We start from the raw sequence: 23884 nt of genomic DNA, 5'->3' as shown, positions 1-23884 counted from the left end.
TTCTGGTCAATACCAATGATCAGTGAACCAGTGTTACTTCAGCTGAGAATTCTGACTTTATAAACTCACTGCTGATATGACTACATTAATAAAAGTCACATATTACTTTGAAAATGCTCTATTTATTGTGTCATTTTGTCATGTTTGCTTAACTTACTTGACATGTTACATTAAAGGAGCAGTGTGTAGCATTTAGTGACATCTAGTGGGGAGGTTGCAGATTGCAACCAACTAAATAACCCTCTGCTCACTCCTCCCTTCCCAAACATGTCAGAGAACTACGGTGGCCTTCAGGGAACATACACACATGAAAGTCTCTCTCAAGGGTCGGTGTTTGGTTTGTCCGTTCTGGGCTCCTGTAGAAACAAGACGCTGCAACATGAAGGACTCTGTGAAGAGGACCAGCTCCCTATGTAGATATGAAGGACTCGTTCTAAACTAACACAACGGTTTTTAGTTGTAGGTCATTATACACTAATGAAAACATAGATATGAATATTATATTCCATTACTGCCAATAAATACTATAAATACATCTTATAAATGCATGTATTATGACATATTAAGACTGAAAAGAGTTCAGTGTAGGTTTGCCCCTAAAATCATTGGGTAAAATTGTATCTCTCATGCCAAACCTTTATTGCATGGCAGCATATGGGACTAGAATCTATTGGTGGCATTAGATTTTCAGCAGGTGCACAGCAAAAGCCAGGTCTGGACATTTTATATCCCCATTCCTCTTCCAACACACACAGGTGGCCTGTCTCTAATGTGGCCAAGTGTTTCAAGCCATCGTTGCCTCTTAGCTGAATGCTTTCAAAGTAAGATTGGCTTTGACAACTATAAATAAGCTTTTCATGTTGATGTCGATGTACCGGATGAAGGGCGCAAAAAGAAACCCTTACAATTTGGATGCCAAAAGAGGGGAGTGACAGAGCTCCGTGTGTGTTGGTAAATGGAAACAGTAGAGTCAGTAATATGTCAGAGATCTTACTGGTAGACAGCATAACATTATAAATTACCTGTTGATATCCTTACCACAGCAAAGTGGGGGTAGGTAGGGAACTAAGACAGGATGTGTTAGCCTCAGCTGGCCAGCAGTTGTACTGAGTGTACCGAGTATTGGATTGGAACTACTAAATCTTTAGCAAACATTTTAGTTTTATGTGCCGAGTGCAATAAGCAGTGTGTGGTTTCTGTACTATTCATCCTCTTAGGAATAATGTAAGTACAACGCAGCAGTAATGAACTATGGGAGGTTATTTATGGTGCTGGAATGTGTAAAGCCAACATTTGTGAAGTATTCTCAATTTATCCTAAAAATATTCTAAATATAATATACAGTATAGAATGACTCTTATATTTTGGCAATATTCCACAAGTCTTAATTAGCATAAATCCAACCCTCTGTGGTCAAATGTAATAAATGTCCCGTTTACAACTATTGATACTATCAAAGGTCTGTCTGTTATTCCTCACTTGAACATGGAATAAACTTGAATTATTAATCTGTTCATGTTCATTTAACATAAATACACCTCCCAGGGTCATAACGATGTTTAAACTAGAAATCAGTCAACCAGTCATGCTGCATGTTTACATCCATGTCCGTCCAAATGCCATCACTTCATCATTTTATCCTATCAATTTGTGTGAATCTGTTTTAATTTGCATATGAATCCTTGAGTAATGGCCACCAATGTGATTTATAAGGTCACAGTGATTCGACCGCCAACATCTAATTGGTTTATCTTTAACTGCAGGTGGACGTTTGCGACAAATTTGAAGAAATTCCCTCAGGGTCCTCCAGAGATTCACGAGAATGGACCAGATGTACGTACGTATGGACTACCCAAAAACATAATGTCCATGAACCCCTCCACCGCGATCAGGTGGCGACTCTCAGAGGGGTGTTTCACATCGGCTGGACTTATCCATCCATTTCCAGCTTATAAAGGCAACATTTTTGTACCCCTATATAGCCTCATCATCCAGCTCCTCCTTGGGGATTACAAGGGATTGAGACTAATGCTGATTAACAACTGGAGAGCAATTTCATATAGAAATATTGATCTGCACTTGCCAGGTGAATATGAGGCCTTCCAATTGATTGGAGTCACATAACACTGAGATGCTTGCTTGTTGATGATTAGTACTACATCCTGATGCTGGATGGTATCAGTGTGCTGGCCAGCACTGAGGGAACCGTCATGTTCTTATATTAGTCAATTAGAAACCATGAAGTTACCCGAGGACATGGAAGACGGTCACAATGTCATGACAATAGTTCATTGAGTCAGCAGTTAAAAATGATGTTATTATTGCTTCTGTTGGCCAGGACAATGGCCTGATGGGTGGATGACACAGGGTGAGACTGAATTTGTCACTCAGTCGCCACAATGACATTTAGGTAGTAACAGATGCACATCAGGAGCAGCTGAGAGTTAGAATGCAGACAAACTTGTATCTTTTACTGGCATGCCAGAGACAGGAGGCCGGAGAAAGAGGGGGGGGGGGGGGGACCAGGAGAACCAGATTTGGGAAGCCAAGTCCTAATAGAGAAAAAGCTGCAGTTGTAGGAGATGCGACGATGGGTAGGGAAGCAAACATCCATGTGCATCGCTGAGGACGTCATGCAGCAGTGCAGGTGGAGAGGCAGTGGCATGCTCACTGCAGGACTCATAGACATCACATTGCTAAATGTTGTGAATGGCAAGTTAAAGCAGCTTTTGTCTTCAACTGGACTGATGACATTTCAACTTCAAGTCTAGTGTTTCATTATATCATTTTCCTTTATTTCCATAATAAGTCAGAATTCACTACTTGGTACCGTATGTTGAGATTCTACAGTCTGTGTGGATGTAGCACACAGAAAAATAAGTTGTTCTGGAAGGTTTTCTTCTCCCAGATAAAACACAACTCACTGCATCATTTTCCATTCAGTATATTTAACAATACTTGTTTCAAGTTTGTACCTAACCCGTTTTGTTGCCTAAGTAAACCTAAAAACTAAGTAAACCTACGTTGGAAGTTTATTTCGAAAAGACAGCGTGCACATAATGAGCCGAACGTGTGAACGTGGAAGTTTATTTAGAAAAGACGCTTTCTGTGTGATGAGCATATATTGACAAGCCGCTCCCACGCATCGCAAAACTGATGCTAGAGGCGTACGTAGAGGGTCATAGTTTGAAGCGTAGAGCCACTGGTCGAGCAACGGTATATTTTAGAAGTTGCGATGTGTTGGATGCTGCTCTCTGTTGACATGATGTCAGATAGGCATCTCAGAAACCCTGACTACCTCTGAAATCTTCCTTTTTCAAGCACAACTTGAAGGATCATTTTATTTTTTGTAGTAAAAACCTGGAATTTCTGACTTTCTATGATGTTTTGAATGTAATATAATTTGTGTTTACAGATTTTTTTTTTGCTCATGTTCATGTTCGGACCAAATCCCCCGTTACCTCTTTCAATTACTTGTTTCTAAGAGACACTAAAGAACAAACATTTAGGCAACATGGATACATTCAAAGTTAGTGGAAGGAGACAAGTGGAGCAAGATGATGCAACTTCACTCTAGGCAGTGTAAGTTGCTACACGGAGGAGCTAACTCCCAGCTGAACTTGAACAATTTGAATGAAATATTCACCTTACATAAATAATCCACATTGTTTCATCAAAACCTAAACCATTAATCATGATGACTAACTCACCATCATGTAAACATTATCATATCGCCTGATTCATTGTGCTTTCCAATTTCAGTCCTGATGTTTCATAAAAAGTAATCAGTATCATGTTGAAAAAAAAAAAAAAAAAAGACAACACTTGAAATTTGAACAGTGAGATGCTTGTGGCACAGAAAAGCATGAGGTGCCCTCAGATAAGAAACTCAACTTGCAAAGCAGAAGTGGGAATAAATCTGTGCTGATGTACAGATTGTGCTTCTGTGCATAACATCCAGTCGCTGCATGCTGTCCAAAGCATCAATCAGCATGGCCATGACAATGTGATGATAAGTGCACCATCCAATTACAGCATTAAGCCAATGGAGTCTTAGTGCAGCGGGAGTTGCAGGGGCCCTGGAACATGCCAGGGATGTGCTCATTGTGTCGAAGCAGTTGTTGAGCCAACATTTCTGCACTGAGCGATACATCATTTTAATCATGCTCCTTTCCTTTTCCTTTTAATAGGTAAAAGAGACACAGGAAGTAGAAAATGCAATACAATATACTGCAGCTCAGTGGAGACAAAAGTAACTTCCTATTCTGAGAATTTGTTTGCCTTTTCTGTGAATGATACATTCTATGCTGAAGCTGACAGGAGAATGAATGAGCCTTTATTCAGCCAGAGAAAATAGAACCTTCAAGTTCAACTCCAGAAAAACGGACTATAGTTTAGAGTTGTACAAAAGCAGAAGTTTCCCTTAAAGGTCTAAGTTCTGTTTTTACAGCCACACTTACTTACATTAGATTCTGTGACTACAAATCAAGTGAAATTAAAATGAGTTAAGGTAAATTAAGTCAAACTGAGTTATGATGTTCTATGTTAAGTTCAGCTAGCGTAGGTTTAGCTAAACAAAGTCAGGTTTTGTCCATTGAGGGTGTCCATTAATTGCATGCTGAAATAGTACACCTTCAACTCAAAAAGACAAACAAGGCTTTTAGACAAAAGTCCTCTCTTGGATACCCTCTTAAAAATAAAATGTGCGAACAAGAACCATATATGGTTCTGTGGCTTGTCCTCATAGGAGAACACTTTTGGGTTCCAGGTCGTACCTTTTATTAAGGTTTGACCAGGAAGCCTTTCAGAGGAGGTTCTACCTCAAACCCAACATAAGGGGTACCTAGAACCATCAGTGAAAGGTTCCATCCAGAACCTCCTATGAGATATTCTTTAGACAATCCTTATATGATGTAATGGTTCAACCCAGAACACTCTCTGAAGGTTCTATAAGAAACCTTTCCACCCTCCAGGGGGTTCTACCGGGAATTCTGTTGTATTCCAAGAGTATCATGTAGAACCCACCCAGGAGATTCTACTGACAACCATTTTATATTCCAAGAGTTTCATCTAAAAACCCACAGCAGGGATTCTACCGAAAACCCTTTCATATTCCATGTGCTGCAGAGCAACCCATAACCATCATGGGCCGCACTCAGTTTTGTTTCCCTCCAAAAGGGTTCTTTGGATGAAAATGGTTCTTAGTGGAAACCTTAGTGTCTCAAAGAACTTCTGCAACTACATTTTTCTACATTCTTACTGTGTCCGAAATAATCGGGTTCCATTTTCTTTGTCTTTATATTTTTTGGGGGAATTTTGGCCTTTGTTTGACAGAGGACAGTGTAGAAATGGGGGAGGGAGAGGGGGAGAGAGAGAGAGACTGACAGAGGGGTAAGACATGAAAAAAAGCTTCCAAGGCCGAAACTAAACCCAGGATGTTGCGGTTATGTGGCATGCACTGTAACCACTCGGCTACCAGGCGCTCCCTAGAATCCTCTTTTCATAAATTGTACTTTAATTGGATTTGACATGATTACATTTGTCTTTTCAGCTGATAATTCACAAAGCTACACTAAATACATTTTACATTGAAAGTGTTTTTTTCCCCAAACTATATGAAAACCATTCATTCTCCTTTACAGTCTCTTCTGCCATTTTACTTTCATTGCTTCTCTAGTTTTCACGTCTGCCACTATTGCAGCTCCCAAAATCAAAGACATTTCATCCGGAATTACAATAAAACTAAAATGGCTTGTTTCCCTTCCGAAAAGAGGAGTGTTTCAAATTACATGCAGAATTTCTCCACACATTCTCTGACCTCAGACATAAAGCCACAAAGAAACAAGAAAAAAAACAACAAAAGATGCATCACAAGTCTGCAAATCCACATATCAAACACAAAGTAGGGCAGCGAGGGCTGCGATGCTCTCAGTAGTTAGGTAGAGCTCCTCGATGCTCTCCTTATTAATGAACCAGCAGTAAGAGTCTCGGAAAAAGGCTGTAAACATGTTTGAGGCTATTTCGTTCTCATGGAGTCTAGATTTCCAGCAGACAGAGATAAGAGGAGAGCATGGTAAAAGCAGTTTGAGCTCAGAGGCTGTGGCTGAGTGTAATGATGGTCAGACAGCAGATGAGAGCTGGGACGAGCCATGCCTTTGAAATAGCCGAGACAATAAAAACATGATCAGCATGCTAGAGAGGACATCATGGGACTGACATTTTGTGAAGTGAGCACAAACTTTGAACTCAGAGTATGTTGTGGGCATGAATTATGTAAAGATTGTTTTCCTTCATCAAGAAAGCTGTGAGGAGTTTGACAACAGCACATATAAGGATCCTAACCGGCTAGTTAAGAAAGTGACACATTCGTCCCGCTTGCTGCGAGGACGACTCAGATGTTGCGATCACTAGTTCTAATTATTTCATCTTTGTTTCTAAGAAAGTACAACACATTCTCGCCCTAATGTCAAATACTGCAGCTTGGTCAGTTCTCCTTCACTATGACTCTCTAGTGTCCATTTTGAACGTGTCAGGGACGGCGTGTCAATATGAGCTTGAGCAGTCCATTTTTAAAATAAACTTCCATTTTTACAGGAAGTTAGGTTTAGGAAACAAGACCATTTAGTTAGGGTTAGGAAAAGTGCACGCTTGACATTAACTTGACTGACTAACGGTTCAAGTAAGTGACGATTTACGTGACTAACCACTCACGGGACTAATGGCTCATGTGACTAATGAGAGACTAACAACTCACGAGACTAGTGAGAGACTAACAACTTCCGTGACTATTGAGAGACTAACGACTTAGGTGACTAACGACTTAGGTGACTAGTTAGTGACTAGCGACTTAGGTGACTAGTGAGTGATTAATGACTCGAGTGACTAATGACTTAGGTGACTAACGACTCACAGGACTAACAGCTCATGTAACCAGTGAAGATTTTAAATTTTTCAAAGTACTGCCTATATGCACCTATGTTTTCAGGGATGCAAGGAATCAGTAGCTGGACAAGACCAGCTGGTCATCGTCAATATTAGAAATCTAATATTTGTTGCTGCTAAAATGTGTTTGTTTGGTTACTTCCATGTACTGATCTGCTGCACTTGAATACAAATTAAAATATATTGAAGAGAGGATAACAGGTGTATCTGCTGTGTTGAGGTCCGGTCACCATAACGCCGTTGACCCAATTGCAAACTAAAGTTAGGAATCCTGAGAAAATAAAGAGGAATTGCAGCAGAAATTACTTCTCTCACCTTGCAACGTTTGCAGTGGAAAAGAAGAATTTCACCTCACACAGTTCCTACTTCCTACAATTTGATCTCAGTGTCACCTCCTCCATGTAATTCTTTCCTGGTGAGGAAATGTCATCTTTTGGACAAAAAGCACATCACTGGCATTAAAGACGTGCTCATTTCACAAAATTTCAGAGGAACAAGCTGCATGGAGCAACATGGGATGTGGCGCAAGGCAGCAAATATTGTGGGTGGTGGGGGACGGGGGTTAGTTGGGGTAGCAAGGGGGTTGCACTGAGGGGGTTGGGGTCCTGAGAGAGGGGCCGGGACGGGCCTGAGGCGCCCAGCGAGACGCTGGCGCAGCACGGCTCCAGTCTGCCAGGCCATAGCTTTAGGGAGGGTAAAGAGTGAAGAAAACCAACCTTCCCGTTGATCTGAGTGGTGACATTTTGGATTGTGATATTTGGATGGCGGAGTGCAATGATGATGGAGGGGTTTAAGATAAAGTGAAAAACAAGAAGAAAAAAAAGAAACAACAAGAGGGGCAAAATAAGGAGTAGGAGGAAGAAGACAAGGAGAAACAGAGAGAGTAAAACAGGCAAATATCTGCTTATCCATTAACGAGTGAGAAAATCACAGTAGAGACGACGGCCTGTGCAGTGAGGTGACAAGCACACACACACACACACACACACACACACACACACACACACACACGTAAAATGGCACATAACAATGCAGTGCACACAATCAAAAGGATACACTCTCACATGAGCACAAAGAGACACATCACCAGTGCGAATCTTAATGCGACTGTACAACACAGCGCTACTCCTGTTTCCAGTCGACACACACACACACATATGGACGCACAGAAGCGCGCGCACACGCACGCACACACACGCACACACACACACACACATACACACACACACACACACACACACACAGCCCTCCCTGTCCTTAGCTCTGCTGCAGCCCTTCAGAGGCGGTGAAATTAAGGCGGCGTTAAGGAGGCCGAGGCTTGCTGACAACCAGACTTCATTAGGCACGGCGAAGCAGACAGCGTGCTGCTGCCCACATTTATTCTGCCCATTGACTCTGAGCGAGCTCAGCCGCCGAGCCCCGAAATCAATGAGCGCATAAAGATGGTTTCCCCTGATTGGATTAGTCAAACACTCACCTTGGAAATTTGTGTTCCTTTTGCCACGTGCCCAAGCCTAACTGAGAACAGATTTGTTTTTCTGTGGAGGGATGAGCTAAAAATCGCATTAAAGGCTGTCCTGTTGGTCCACTTACCCACCGCCTGATGACAACACATTTAAGTAATAAGGACTGAATTTCCCTCCAGCGTTCAAGGACTCTGACTTCTGGGGCTGAAGATGTATTTTCACCGCTGTGTAATGAGTCAGATTGACTGATTTAATAAAAAAAAAAAACCTTACCACCTAGGCTATCTGGTAATTAACAGACATGTTTCCATGGTAACAGTGGGAGACACCTGCTGACCAGTGGCACAGAATGAGCAAAACATGGCTCATTATTTGTGGTACCACGTTGTGCGGTAATGGGAAAGCTAAGAGTTGGTACATATTTGCAGTGACCTGAAAAAATGTGTGAAGTGAGGAAACTAGTCACAAACTATACTGAGCCTGACTGATGAGTCAGCAGAAGTACTCAGCCACATTAGAGGACTACTTCACCCCTAAAATGACCATCTGTATCAGTTACTCCCCACGTGTTACCATGAATTCTTGAAGACAACTTTTCTCGAATACCTCCATGGTGAACGGAGAATCCACAACCGGAGGATAGTCTTGATGGACTGAAGTAAATGGGGAACGCGTTAAACAGCAAAACAATGCCAAAACATCCTTTTTGAAGAGCTAAAGCAGCAATTTCAAATTCTGCTCATTTATTTGACGACCCAGATAGAATCTCCTGCAACCACCTTTGGGTCCCGACCCATTTTTTAGGAATGGCTGATGTAACACTTCTGCATGAACAGTCTCACACTTGTGCAAGCGCGCTACTCGCCCATGCAGTTCAGACAGGTCAAGACGGTCCAAAGTGTTTTAAATACTAAGGTTTTGGTAAAGATGCATGTGTTTGGGAAGAAGTGAGCATTGGACTGGATACATGACATTTGGATTATGCTGCACCAGTTGTATGAGAGTCCGTAATGTTGTTGTGATGTCTTGATATAGTTTCAACCTCCGTTTACTTCAATTCATCCAGAATCTTTTTCAGTTTTTGGATTCTCCGTTCACCATGGAGGCATGAGAGAACAATGTTTCCTTCAAGAATTCAAGGTAACATCAGGGTGAGCAAGAACAGTCATACCCACTTCATTTAGTGAACTGACATTGTTTGAGAATTAACAATGGATCCCCAATCTTTTACAGCCGTGAGTTGAAAGCACCACAAAAGCTTGTGATTGGGCCTTGAGTTAAAATTAATTGACACAATTCATTCATAGTCTCTCTTTATTTACTCACCACTTAGTTTTGATGGCATTTTAGTGTAATTTTCTCAATTTTCAGACACATATAGAGAAGTACATACTGTACTTAAATGTCATCATGGAGCCTTTTCGTCAATCAAATTAGTGTGTTAAAGTGCCATCATTGAGCACTGAAGCCCACTATCCACAGTGTGTGTATTTGACATCATAATTCTTTTGTCTTGACGGATAAGTGGACCAAGAGACGTCTCTCTGTTCCAGGTAAAGTCTTGTATACGAACAACAACATCCACAGGCACATCCTCTCACAAACAACAGGGCAAACTTAAAAAGCTGTCTCACATGTCCAAGAGAAGAGGTGCAGACGAAGCAAAGCACATGAAACAATGACAGAGAGCTGCCACCATGTGTAGACAGAAGGATAAGCATTGTAGAGATGAACAGAAACATATACAGTGTGTGTGTATATGACTGACACATGAGCGGAGGAGGGATTGTGGACTGGGACACCAAATACAGAGAAAAAAAATGCTTAAAAAACAAAAAAGACAAAGAGAACTATAGAGAAAAATGAAGACAGACACTTTTGGACACGTAGGCGACCAGCACACCTGGAGAGGTTAAAGGTTATGGCAACACAGACAGGAACCTTGAAAAGAGAAGCAGAAATAACAAATCATATACTTCATGATCGGACTTTGTTGGCTACGGCTCTCTGTTTGCTTTAGTGGGGGACGCTTCTTGCAAAAAACAATGACATTTTAATTTCTGACCGATGTAATACTCCTACCTTTGTAGAAGCAGCAAACAAAATAGCTACAAAACTATGTCTTCATTATTTGGATGTCTTGGAAAGGGCTTTTTTTAGGTTCTCAAAGACAATGTCGATGTTGGGTATGAGCGCTCTGTGATCTGTTATTGGGAAACTGATGCATCTGTACCTGGTGGCAACCTCTGGGCCTGAAAAATGAAGTCAATGCAGAAGTGCCTGAAACTTGCATTCTTCACTCCTCTTGCTGCAAAAAGTAGTCTGGTTGTATAGAAGTCTATGAGAAAATAACTCTATTTATTCCCTCAGTAAACATTGTAAACATGAGTTTATGGTCTCAATCTCTAGTTTCAAGTCTTCTTCAATACAGCATGATGTTCATTTAGTAAATGATGCTCAATTAAAGTCAAATAGACCATAAAGCAGGGTGTGCTTTAGGGTGATTACAGACAAAAACCAAGAATGCCATGTACAAAAACCAACATGACAACGGACAAAAACCAACACGGCGACAGACAAAAACTAAGATGACTAGGGACAAAAACCAAGATGCTGAAAAACAAAAAGCAAAATGGCGACAGACAAGAACCAACATGGGGACGGCCAGAAACCAAGATGGCAACAGAAAAGAACAATATGCTAGAAAAAAAAATGAAACAAAGGTCCATTTAAAAAACTCGTTGACAGCAGTAGCATGCCGACTTGTTGGCAGGACCAGCGGATAACCAGCAAACAACTGCCAGAATGAAGATACACACTCAATACAACTAATTGCTGAAGCAATGTATTAGTTTCGGTTTTGAATTTTGAATTCATTTCTGCAGCAGATTTTGTCCCTTACTTCCTTTAGTGCATTGCTCTTTGGAGGAAATTCTTCATTACAGCAATTAAGATCTCTGTCATCGCACATATGGCAGATGAGCAATGTATTAAGATAGACTTGAAACTAGAATTACCGCCTTGTGGTTGTATGCCTCCAACAACCAGTCATATTGTCAAAAATGTCAGAAATGTCATTACTTCATAATGTTATCCTATAAGACATTTCTGTGAAATTGGCATAATTAGCATATGAATTCTTGAGTTCAGTTCATCCTTGAGTCCAAGTGTTTGCGCCAAATTTGAGGAGGCATTGACATTGTCTTAAAGGGTAACTGCATCAAAGAGCATTGTGAATGGAAATGCAAATGAACAGGAGACTAAAGCGGTAATGAATCACCCCTGTGCTTTGAAAATTGCCATTGAGAACCTGATAGTGGTTGAGGCTAATTGACTTGTTTGTTGGCAAGGCCTGCTCTTAAGAAGACCCGAGGCTTTGCTTTCACCCCGCTGGCTTTAGTGGCAGCGCATCCCGTCATCTGGAGGCCGCTTTCGGGGGGAATTTCCTGTCTTCTCCGACACGGGGCGAGCGGTGTCGGCTTCTCTTTGTGGCAAGACTCCACATGTAAACCTCCACCTTCCCCCGAAACAAAGAGAAGGAGCCGCAGCCAACCTCTCTTTCACAAAACACTGTGAGGTTAGCCAGGTCAAGCAAACTAACATCGTAGCAAAATACATAAATCAGTACCCAGGAGACAAAGACCAGACAGAAGGGGAGATAGAGAGAGCAGGAAATGACAGTGCGACAGCAGAGACCGGACGGGCATCAACAGGTTTGACTTTCACTGCGGTTGAATCCAGCGCTCCTATTAGCAATCAGGAGGCAGAGCGTCGGTGTAGAAGAGGTGACGAGAGAGGACCTTAATGTTGGAGGCGGCGACCTGAACGACGGCGGGGGGAGGGGGGGTCAAGAGGGATCTTACCTCGAACATAAAGGTTAGCCGGAGCAGAGTAGCGAGTCCCGGCGCTGTTGACTGCCACGCACTCGTACTTGCCCTGGTCCGACTCCTCGCTGTTCTCAATCTGAAGCGCTCCTGGGGAGGGAGGGCAGAATGTCAGAGTCCAAGTCGGCACAGCACACGTTCAAACGACCACGCACACACACACACACACACACACACACAGAAAGGATGGTGGAGTACTATGAATCAGACACATACACACACTAGTCCTTAACAGTCCATATCTGTGACATGTTTTCATTCAATACCTTTAAGATATTCAGCATCAATGTTTCTTCTTGTTATTTATTATTTTGTGGGGTAAGCTATATCTGATCAATCATCAATTATTCATCCAAATATTATCAGGTTTGTTCAAGATGATCCAGGACTTCTGTCCAACTTGCTCATTACTCAGCCCAGTCGCCAGGAAACAATGTTGACATTCTAAGTTTCTGCAAACGACGGATACATTGAATAAGGACGTTTTTGGATTTAGTGAGAGTAAGTTACGTAGTACAACGAGAGGCCGTTATTAATAACGTGGTATGATAACGAGTATAACAAGTGAGAAAGTTCAACAATGGTGGGTGGGACAGGTGGTAGATGGGTCATACAAACACAAGACTTTCACTCAGGAGGCCGCTGCTCGTGTCCTGTGTGAAACCAAAAGTAAACGTTGACTTACTACGCAAGAAAGTCAACTAAGGGCAGTTGTTATGTATTTAAGCTAGCTACGTTGTGACGTTACATTAACGTCACAACGCTACATTACTATTTTAACACAAACTTTTTTTTTAACCTTAACCAACTAGTCTTGTTGCTTAAACCTAACCGAGCGTTAACCTCATGACATTGTTATGATGTGATACATGTTTTTGGTTCAGAAATGTCTACATTCAGCGTATCCCGTTTGTAGAAACGCCAACATGTATTTCTAGGGACTGGGTTGCTACTACTTGCTGTAGTGTCACAATAGTAGTGTGCAGAAGCCTAAAGGATAAGGTTGGTAAAGTCCTACTGTTTCTTGTTCTTGCACTGGGTGGCATGTCCCTTGGTTACTACAATCACAGGCACTCTAGGTGTTTTCCATAAATAGTCACTAGCACACAAAATGTGAATTAATCTACAGCCGTCTCACAGAGCCTCTGGCATGGCTGTAGAATGTTGGGCTTGTTGGACATATTTTAGCTTTTTTGGATGAAACGTAATACGTGTGAGTCATTTTTTGGCTTTGAGCTGAAAGCCTGAAAGCCACAGAGCAGGCAGGGAAGGTATTGAGCGACACACTAACTCATTGTTGGTTTTTCATGGAAGTTATTCACATCAAATGCCAACATCGTCTCTAAATGCATTTTTGGAAATGACTGATCTAAGCGCTCATTGGCTCAGATGTTTCAAATAAACCATTCCATTTTCTATACACTGCATGAAACAGCTAGTAGTTGCTATATGTGATATTGTCATATTACCACCTGGATCATAGAAAACTAATTATGTTTAAGCTGTGAATGATGAAAGCTTTCTCTTACTGTAGCCGCATTGACTGCTACGTAATTGTATTCCATAGCGACAGTCAGTGGTTGGTTGTTTTGAATGTCAATCAAAAGACCTTTCAGTAAAAGGTTCTTGAACACATTGTGGAGCAGACTTTGTCCCAACAGCTCTCAGCAAACGGTCTGAACACTATTTTTTCCAATGTGATAAAGAGGACATGAGCGAAACATGTCAGTTCTGGCACATACGATGTAATTAAAGTTACTAGAAGGAACTTTTATTTTGTGTTGATTTTGGTGGCCTCTGTGGACAAAAGCAGTAGTGCTTTCATGAGCACCAACGCTTTGTGTTGGGAAGCTCTGCAGCTGCCGGACTCTCTTTTGAAAACCTGTTTTACTGCGGCAGGGTCCGACAGTCTTCAGCCTGGGTCTGTCCACAGCGGGCTGGTCGCGGGAGTCTGAAGATGGTTCCGGTGAAACTGTTTTGTCTGATGTTGCGGGGAATCTGACCCGATGACAAGCCTTAAGAATAACTAGATAGAAATAGCCAATCTTCCCTCTGATTATCTCATTTGCATATGTAGTCATTTAGAGGCATCAGTATTAAATTGAGACTGTTTCAGAACCAGTTAAAAGTTCCTTGTAGCAACTTTAAAGACACTGTATTGCTTAAATCCCAAATTAGCAGAGATATTTGAATGCCCTGATTGGTGAAGGCCTTTAGCAAACCCTCCAATGATCACTGCTCTAAAAGCAATCTTTATGTATGCTAATGATTTTGTTAAGAGCTTTCATTTTGGGGGAAATGAAAGACAAAACTTACCTGGCAGCGTGATTTAAATACATTCATTTCACAACAACTCCATAGCATTTATGCAAACATTTCATAATTAGTTATCAGTAGAGACGTTAGGTTTGATATAGAGAACATAAATGTGTTCTTAGCGACTATGCGATGTTATATATCGGCAGTGAATGTGACATACATCATGCAGTTTTGCCGTGGACAGTAAGAAATGTGAAAAATAAAAAAACAGGTTAACAATGTACATATTTCAGAATACAATCCTGAAATGTAACATGGGATGGGTTTGTAACACGATGTTATGAACTACTTTTAAGAAAAATCAGCGGTTGAAGATAATGTGCGTGTGGAAACATCCCTGGTGAGTCTGGTGCAGACAGTGAGCCCAGAGATGGAGGAGGAGCAACCTTCATCTGGGATGCGTGTCCTCAAACTACTCTCTCTCACACACACCCACCCACCCACCCACCCACCCACCCACCCACCCACACACACACACACACACACACACACACACACACACACACACACACACACACACACACACACACACACAGCATGTGGGCAAGCCTTTCTCTTACATATCACAAGACATTCCGTCAGAACGATAATGAAACGGCTCCCATTGAGAGTCAGTCACTGTAGACAAGTGTGAAGTAGCATATCTTAGCAGAGATATCTTTCTCTAGTTATCTATTTCAAACTCTACACGGTGCGATGACTGTTTATCTCATTGCACACTTTAGGAGGAATTGCATCGTTCTCTCCTGAGATTTGCAAAAACGGATGACGTCTGCTCTGACCTCTCGGCGTGGAAAAAGTTAATCAGCGCTGCCGGAGAAGGTGTGTGTGTGTGTGTGTGTGTGACTTCTTGCAGGTGAAGGCCTGAACGAAAACGGTTAGAAGCTGACAAAACCTCCCCCGGCCGTCAGACGTTGAGCCTTCAATAGCGGAGCGTGTGTTCCCGCTCTCTGCAGCTGCCGAAGGACGGCGCGCAAGACAGGGAGGTCAAACCTTTACACCTCGACGACGAGCACGTCGCAGACTGCTAATTCTTCCAGAGTTATCTCACCGGACTCACCGGAATGACCCGGCTCACCGGAATGACCGAGGCCAGTGGCATCTACAGAAGGAGCTGAGCATTCATATGTGTTCACATATGGTTTGGTTTCAGGTGCTTTCACACCTAACCTGTTGTGGTGCAGTTCGCCCATTTGGTTCCGTTTGTTAAGGCGGATTGAAAAGCTGTCGATCGATACTCTGCTCCAGACCAAACATTTAAGCTAAGACCACCTGAAACGGTGGGTCTGGGTCCACTTCAGATCAAACTGTGCAGCAAAATGATTTGGTTGAAGATGTGATCCCTGAAAACGTACTTTTATCAGAAGCTAGGCTGGAATTTAGTCCATCTGCTAATCATGGAAACGTCTCACAAAGTGATTTGTAAAGACAATTAATGTGTTTGGTAACCATGTTAATGCATGTGGGGCTCATCCCCTGAAACATCAAAGTAAAACAGAGTTAAAATAGATTATGTATTGTGATTCTGTCTACTTCATGTATTTTAGCAGATTCCTCCATCGGTCCATTTTGTGCTGAAGGTGCTGACCGATAAATGTCTTGTTTATTTGTAAGTCACTGCAAAGATATCATGAACCAGAACTAAAAAGAAACTTTCATTTATTGGCGAGATCTGGTGACCTTTATTGTAAAAAAGTTTATAATAAAGTTATATTTAACGGGGCTTGAATGCTTTCTTTATCGTCTCTGGTATTCAGACAACAGACAATCTTCTTTAAAGCTAGGGTTGGTAAAGTTCCTCAAAAACAGTTTTTGTTAAATTTGTTGAAATTCTATTTTCATCCCAAAAGCAATCAATACATACAATTTTAAAAAATCCGTTATCTGTGGCTACCTGTCGGGCTACCTGCACATATTCTGCCTTTACACTCTATTGTTAGCTGTGATTACTAACGTTAGCCCTGTTCATTATTGACATTTATTATGGTCATTTTGCGGGAGTGGCTTTGGGGGAGTGGCTTTGGAGGGAGGCCTGAAGGGACGGCCTGTCAGTTGGCAACTTTCTTTGAGCTGGTGCTGTTAGCTACTTTCATTGGAAAAGAGTGGACAACGCTGGACAATGTGGTTTTCACACTGCGTTCTCAGCGCCGCATTCACACTGTGAAGGTGAGCTCTTTCTATCACAGCGTGGGATTGTGGTGTTGGTAGGCCTTTATGGATACTGAATGTGTATGGTAGTATTTATTATTCTAAATGATGTGACAAATTCAACCAACAGTTACATTATTCTAGTCCTGGTGAACCTAAGAGCACCATGTAGAGTCGAACCAGAATGGTTAAGATTGACAGACTGAACAAACTGCACCAAACATTTAACAACAGGCGTGAACACAACTAAATGAGAACCTAGCTAGTTTCTGTTCCCTGCTTTCCTGATGAAATCATTTTCCAACAAGCAACTTTTTTGTTCCACTTAATGGTAAATGGTGTTTGTTAGCATAGTGCTAGCCCTTTGTTAGCCCACTGCTGCCTGCGAATGAGCAGAGGAACAACCTGTTCTCATTCCGAACTCGTCAAATACCGGTCTGATACCGGTCTGATACCGACGTGCCGAGGCACCCTGAAGCATCTTTATGAGACGCACTGGGCTTTCACTGACCTCCAGCATAAATCCATCCACGTCATTATTTGACGCTCAAAGCAAATGAAGTAATGTATAACATGCGCGATTGTCCGCTAAGGGCGGACGGGCGGGTTGAATGGTTGGGTCAAACAAACAGGACTTTCACCCAGGAGACCGCTGTTTGTGTCTCATGTGAAACTAAGAGCCAACGTTGACTTATTTTCTCACGTGAGTTATTGTGAATCCGCCGAGTCCCGTGAGTCTTTAGTCATTCAAGTTACCGTCAACCACAATATTGACCTAACTAAACGGTTCTGTTGCCCAAACCTAACTTCCTGTTAAGACAGATGTTCATTTTGAAAAGAAGCTATCCATGTAACAGGCGTGTATTGACTCCTCGTCCCTGATACGTCCACAACTGACGCTAACCTCGGACGTAGGTCACAGTTTGACGCTCAGGAGCACAGACCAAGCGCTGCTTTCTGACGGGTTGGGAGTGAGAACGTGCTGGCAGGAACATCGTCAGCGGTTTCATTTGAGAACATTGTCACTAGCAAGTGAGTACATGTCTACTGTTTCCATCTCTCCCAAGACCACACATGCTCCTGAAGAATGTGGTGACGGCAGAGAGAGTGGACGGAGTGCTGAAAATGGGACACACTGAAGGTGACAGGAGGAGGAGGAGGAGGACAAAGGCGATGGAGGGGAGGGGGCAGTGAAGAGGAGGAGGATGAGAAGACTTTTTTTTGTACCCAGCATTCTTACCTCTGATTGGTGTACCACCTGGTGAGGTAATTTGAATGCAAATAAGATTAGAGATAACCATTAGCATTAAGAGAAGAGAAAAAAAGTGAAACAGAGAAAGACAAGAATGGCAGGAGAGCAAAGAGAGGAGAAACAGCCGAGATAAGAGCGACTGCTATTCTCACCGTTTAATTAAAAAAAGCTTGTTTCAGTTTTAGCTGAAAGTGAGAAAAACTCTTCCTGATCATTTTCAATCAAAATCAATTTAATAAATGACAACTGTGCAAAATGTATTCTTGGTAAAAACCCTTTCCTCCTGTACAAACATGTGTTATTTTTTTTCCCCCACAAGCATAAAATGGTTTCAATAATGTATGCATTCATACCTCAGCTACGGCTGCCACTCTGTCATTTGTGCACCTGGTTATTTACTTTCACATGGTGCTTATTTGCTTGATACACCTGGCTATTTGCTCCACAGCGCTGGCATCCTGTTGTCATCATAAAGCTCCTGATTCCCCCCCCCCCCCCCCCCCCCGACAGGCACCTGGCTATCAAGCACTTGACCCTTCATTCACCGACAACACTCCTGCGTTGGTTCTGTCTCCTGCATCCTGCCGTAACGAGGCAGATAAGAACACTAGCTGCCTGATCTCCTTCTGATGCAATTCAAAGAAACCCGCACTCGTGTCCTGGAATACACTGCGACGTCGCTGCCTCAATGGATAATAATATCAAGCTCCAAAATTAGCGTTCTATTGATGTATTTTTATCACAGTTGTCATATCATTCGGGACATTTAATCCTGTGCCGGCATTTTCCCCCGTGCACCATTTAGGGCTGAACGATTCGAGGAGAATGTCTAATTGCAACCAATATTCCAATTTTTATGGCTGTTATTTTCTATGAATCAAGCTTACGGCACTTTTAAACAAGTTATGCGTGTACTCAGTGTAATCAGATAAAATAATGGTTGGGGTCCTCCAAGAGTTCAAATCAGACATCAAGAGTGATGCTGTGCTTGATTTCCAAATTCTGTAAAAACGGGTGGATTTTTCTATAGATTTACCCATCAAGCTTGAAATTAAGCCCTGCTTGACCGTTTAGCGGGAGATTCCAACATTTCCTCCACCGGCTGCCTGCTTATACTTGACAACTACTGTACCACCCAGTCGCGACTGAAGTATAGCGGTGAAGTGGGTGGAGCTATTTCGGTGTCCCCTTAGATTCTGACTTCGATGGGCATGAAACTCTCCTGGTTAAATCATCCGCACAAAAGATGAACAGATGAAAAGCCCGAGTGACACGCTTATGTATATATAAAGTGAATCTATTGACTTTTAAATTGTGGATCCATGTTAAGTGCTGTTTCGTTGTCAACAAAGTGGTTTGACTCTAACCCTAACTGGCTTCTTCTCCACGGCAACGGCTGCCAAGCCTCATGGGTATCATAGTATTTAGTTAAAATGATCAACACTTCCAGAACCAAGTTGTTGATGCCTAGATCATTTATCGGAAGCAAGACCCAACACTTTGGTGTTCTTGCACTAAAACAGGTCTACTATCCTCCGGCATTCAGAGAGCGTACTGCAGACAGCAGCCTGGAGACCCTTTTTTTTTGTTTTTGTTTGACTATCTCACAGAATTCATTTTAATCAGCTACAGTTGAATACATTTACTTGCAGCAGTTGTCATTATAGCTGATGGAAAGTCTGGTACACCAACTACACCTTGCACCTGCTTCAGCTTATTAAGACACTGTTAGTAACAGGTTATATCATTAGAATTGCAGCTCTTATTATTCTCACATTGCAATGACTAATCGTTCTAGTAGTGTTCATTGTGATGACACAGTAGTAGCATTTCCTCCGATCCCTGGTGTAGGGAATCTTTAGCTATTGGCACCATTTGGGCATATCAGGTCACATGCAGCAAACGGCAGAGGGAGGGATGGTTACCATGCAGATGCCGGTGATCTGGATGATAAACCAAGCCGCTCTCCAGTGTCAGATAGGTGGTGAGAGATAGCAGAAGGGAGGGGGGGGGCCCTGGAAGCTGTGTGGCCCCTGGGGTCTGATGAAGGGGGACATCAGCAGCTTTCAGAGGGCCGGGCTGGGCAAGACTGAGACCTGCCATGACTTCCCTCCACGGCCTTCTCACAGCCGGAAGAATCCGGCGCCTCTACAGCATGAAACCAGGCTGTCATGACAGGTTTGTGGGGTTTCATTGTGAAAAATAATACGACTTTATTATATTTTCACAATGTCTGGATTGGGAGGGTTTTTTGTCCGTTGTAGCGTCCATCCAAAACAAAGTTAAGCACTGAATTGACAGCCCTCATATTTCATTTGACAACTTAACAATTTAGATGATGACCTGATGGTGCGTGGTTTGAAACGCACCGGTTACATCCATATTTTTTTTCCATTTTGTCCTTTCCAAGCAGAACGAATGAAATCTAAACAAAATCCCATCATGTGGATGGTGGAGCTCCTCTTGTCCACATGGCGACGTGTTCTTGGGGTCAGAAACTGAACCCCAAGCTGCTACTGATGTGTGGCGAGCACCATGCATGGCAGCCAGTGTGTAGTCCCCTTACCATGGAAACGTGATTGGCGGTTAGAGGGGACCTCCATTGAGTTCATACACCGCTATCGGTTTTCTTGCCATAGGGAGTACTACTGAACCTCTGAAAACAGTTTGTCTTTCGTGGCCCTAGAGGAGCTTTGTCCAATCTGAGAAAATAACCCTGATGACGTCATAGTGATGTCACTATCTAGGCTTGGGCTTATACAACTTGAAAACAGAAAGCCTTTGCTACACTCTGGGGGGCATGGAGTTTGAAAGACACGTTCTTTTACCTGTTTGTCATGCTTGAATTTTCAGAGATATTTTCTGTCCTTTCCACCTCTCTGCCCAGTGTTATAGTTTACTGGAAAACTCTAATGCTCCCAAGCAACAGATGTAAATAACAGAGGAGGCTCTTCCAGCTCTGGTTTGTTGTTCACGTTCGCCATACTGTTGACACAGGCTAACCTGGTTTAGCTAGCAGACAGAAGCTGTCCCACTATCAAAGCGTTCAGGGGGGAACTTGCACTTTAGAGTTCATGTTCCACAGTCTAAATCAAGTGTATTAGGATAATGCAACTGGAATTTTTGGGCAGATAAAAAATTCACGTACTGAGGTCAATGTCCTGTGTGGGACAATTCAGGACAAATACTTGGAAGCTTAACCCGTACTAAGGGATGTCAGAATATATCCGACTTTGCTGGTTTACTATTTTTATTTATCCGTCTCTTGCGAGTGTACCAACATTCTGGAGCTGCAGTACTACATCAATGGAGTGCCCCTTTAATAGCCAATGACTGCAAACCAATTCAGCTGGGGCCACCTTTGTCCACACATTGGCCACTGGAGTTTTCTGCTTTAAAAAGAAATAGTCTTCAGTAACTGGTGGTGTTGTGGTCAGTGTAAACACAACATTATTACTGTGTTTGAGAATCAGGAACTTTTCACTCTAGCATTGTTTTTCTGCAGAAGAGCTTTGTCCGGTTTTCCTTCCCATGGTCCTGGGCCGGCAGTCACACAGCTCGCTGGTCCAGCACCCAGAGTGTCCATCGCTGGTCTGGATCAAATCCCTCTTCAATGCGCAAGCTTTGGGTTGTAATTAATTGCAGACAGTTGAGCTCTGGAGCACCAAAGGAAGCCAGAGGACTTTTTTTTTTTCTTCCTTTTTCCGAAAGAGAGCAAAGGTCTCAAATTGAAAAATGAAGCTATTAGTGTTTCTTAATGGATCAAAGTCATTTAATAGGAATAACTAATTCAGGAGCAAATCCAATCACTCCTCTATATAATGAATTCTATTGAAACAAATACATTGAATAATTGCGGAGTGCTGACTTTGCACACGGCTACATATTTTCCCTTTGCCTTGTGCGGCACAGGATAACTCAGATTTTTCATTAAAGGAAGTCAGCCATCTGTGCTCGGCTGCTGTGGGACTGCATGTGACGACGGGGCCCCATGAAACAAATTGAAACAAATTGCCGTGCTATTTGGTTAATAATACATGGCGTGTTTGTCCCTACCTAAGGCCCAGACTGCCACATGGGAAAAACTCTTCAGAGTGGACTTCAAAGCCAGTGATATCCTAGAGCCTGTCTGTCAGCACTGAGACGAGAGGAGGGGGGGGGGGACCTGCTTCTGACTCTTGCTGCGAGGGCTGGCGGGGAAAGTTGATGTTGCGTAGGTGCTTGCAACTTTTTTGGCGAGCAGCGAACGTTTCTATTTTCTCACAGCGAGCGAGAGAAAGGGCAGCTGACAGGGTGTGTGCGTGGAGCTCCGTTGCTCAGCCAGCAGCCGTCCAGCTCCGCTGCGAGCTGCTTTCTGGCGGAGAAAGATGCCCTCTCTGCTCCCTTGGACCCCGGCCACCTCCTCACAGAGCCCGCTTCACACGGTCAGCCTCGGCGTTAACATTCATCACTGTCTGTGGAGGGTTGAGCACTGTTGGCACGCCGCTGCTCCCGCACAGGTGCTGCTCGGGGCAATCACTGCAATCTAAGTCGGAACCCTTTTATTTCTATCACGAGCTTATTGTGCGTTTTGCCTTCTGAAAAAGCAGATCTTTCGCAATTCAATCAAGTGTTGTAATTCATCGGTACCCCCTCAACCTGTCAATGTCCCATGTGGGCCGTGATTTTGTAGACTAAATCCTACCCGGTATAAACGGTCAGGTATCACTCAGCTAACGGCACCGATTGCCGTACAGAGACTCCCAACATGTCGAGGTGAGTGCTTTACCTGAACGCAGCTGTTTAATGCGCCCGTTGCTGCTGCCGATGTCCACGGGCAGGAAGTCTTTGAACCAGTAGATCTCCGGGTCGGGGTTGCCGCTGGCCGCACACAGCATCGTGGCCGTGCGCGTTCTCTCCACAACCTTCAGCTGGGGCCCCATGTCGATGGTGGGGAAGCCGTGGGGGATCTGGTCCTCTGCGACAAAGACGGACACAAACAGGCATGAAATTCAAACGTAGCTAAATTCACCTCCAATGTAAATACCGCTGGGCCACTGCATGACTAATCCTTCTATGGAATTTCTCGTCACGGTTCTGTGTGAACGAGAGCGAGGGCGACACAATTTCACCCCGAGTGGAACGGGTGCTGGAAGTGGACGCCCCCCCCCCCCCCCCCCCCCCAACTGCGATCGCATAATCTGAGACGCTCAGTGCGGTCAAATGCCAAGTCCTGCCAAAATGATAGAGGAAACATAATAAAATCATGGGCCGAAAAAACCCATTCCACACCTCCGTCCATGCAGCAGTCAGAGCCTCACACACCTCTCATCATCATGGCATTCACACTTCACACTTCCAGCATCAAAAAGGATCCTGTGATTGTTGCCTGGTTACAATACAAACAGGAAATTCTAGCAGTTTATTCGACATGAACTAAACAGGGGTTCTCAACCTTTTGTAACAAAGCCCCCCCCCCCCCTCTCATTGTTAAAAAAAAGACCACCTTCCCAAATAAATGAGAAAGTAAACTGGGCTGTGGCACGCCACTTTCAGCTGTAATGTAAAAATATTCTGCTTCCCCTCAGGCGATCGAGACACAATTCAAGCCTGTGCATTCTTGTCTCCTTATTGTAATTTTAATAATGAATCTGACAGTCGGTGGTGAGGAGATGCGCTGCAGAACAGCAGGCTGCTGCCAGATGTGACGTGATGGCAGCTGAGGATAAGGATCTTATGTAGATCATAAGATCACAAAAGAGATGGACTCACATGTCTGACTCATTCCCTTAAAGGCCGCCACCATTAGACATGATGGTAATGGTTATGTGGCTACAGGAGAGTAATTAGCATCTGCTACAACCATGGGGAAGTGTGAGGAAAGCGATATACTA

At 43.1% G+C, this 23884-nt stretch overlaps 1 protein-coding gene across 12 annotated transcripts in view; it reads right to left on the bottom strand.

The window, feature by feature from the left end:
• ptprfa (protein tyrosine phosphatase receptor type Fa) overlaps nt 1-23884 on the bottom strand; it is a 292124-nt gene that overhangs the window by 129289 nt on the left and 138951 nt on the right. For 4 of the 12 annotated variants that reach the window (XM_068707781.1, XM_068707787.1, XM_068707783.1 and 1 more), the window contains exons 5-8: nt 22780-22968; nt 18000-18017; nt 12272-12382; nt 7659-7670 (exon numbers count right to left, since the gene is read on the bottom strand). In XM_068707781.1, the coding sequence (XP_068563882.1) occupies nt 7659-7670; nt 12272-12382; nt 18000-18017; nt 22780-22968 (330 nt within the window). The remainder of the gene's footprint in view (nt 1-7658; nt 7671-12271; nt 12383-17999; nt 18018-22779; nt 22969-23884) is intronic. The other 8 variants (XM_068707786.1, XM_068707793.1, XM_068707788.1 and 5 more) reach the window with 3 other exon arrangements.

Source organism: Cebidichthys violaceus, unplaced genomic scaffold (assembly GCF_023349555.1).
Source record: "Cebidichthys violaceus isolate CVI_PGR_0920_01 unplaced genomic scaffold, fCebVio1.0.p SCAF_13, whole genome shotgun sequence".
Taxonomy (NCBI): Eukaryota; Metazoa; Chordata; class Actinopteri; order Perciformes; family Stichaeidae; genus Cebidichthys; species Cebidichthys violaceus.
This window is presented reverse-complemented; position numbering and strand designations above follow the sequence as displayed.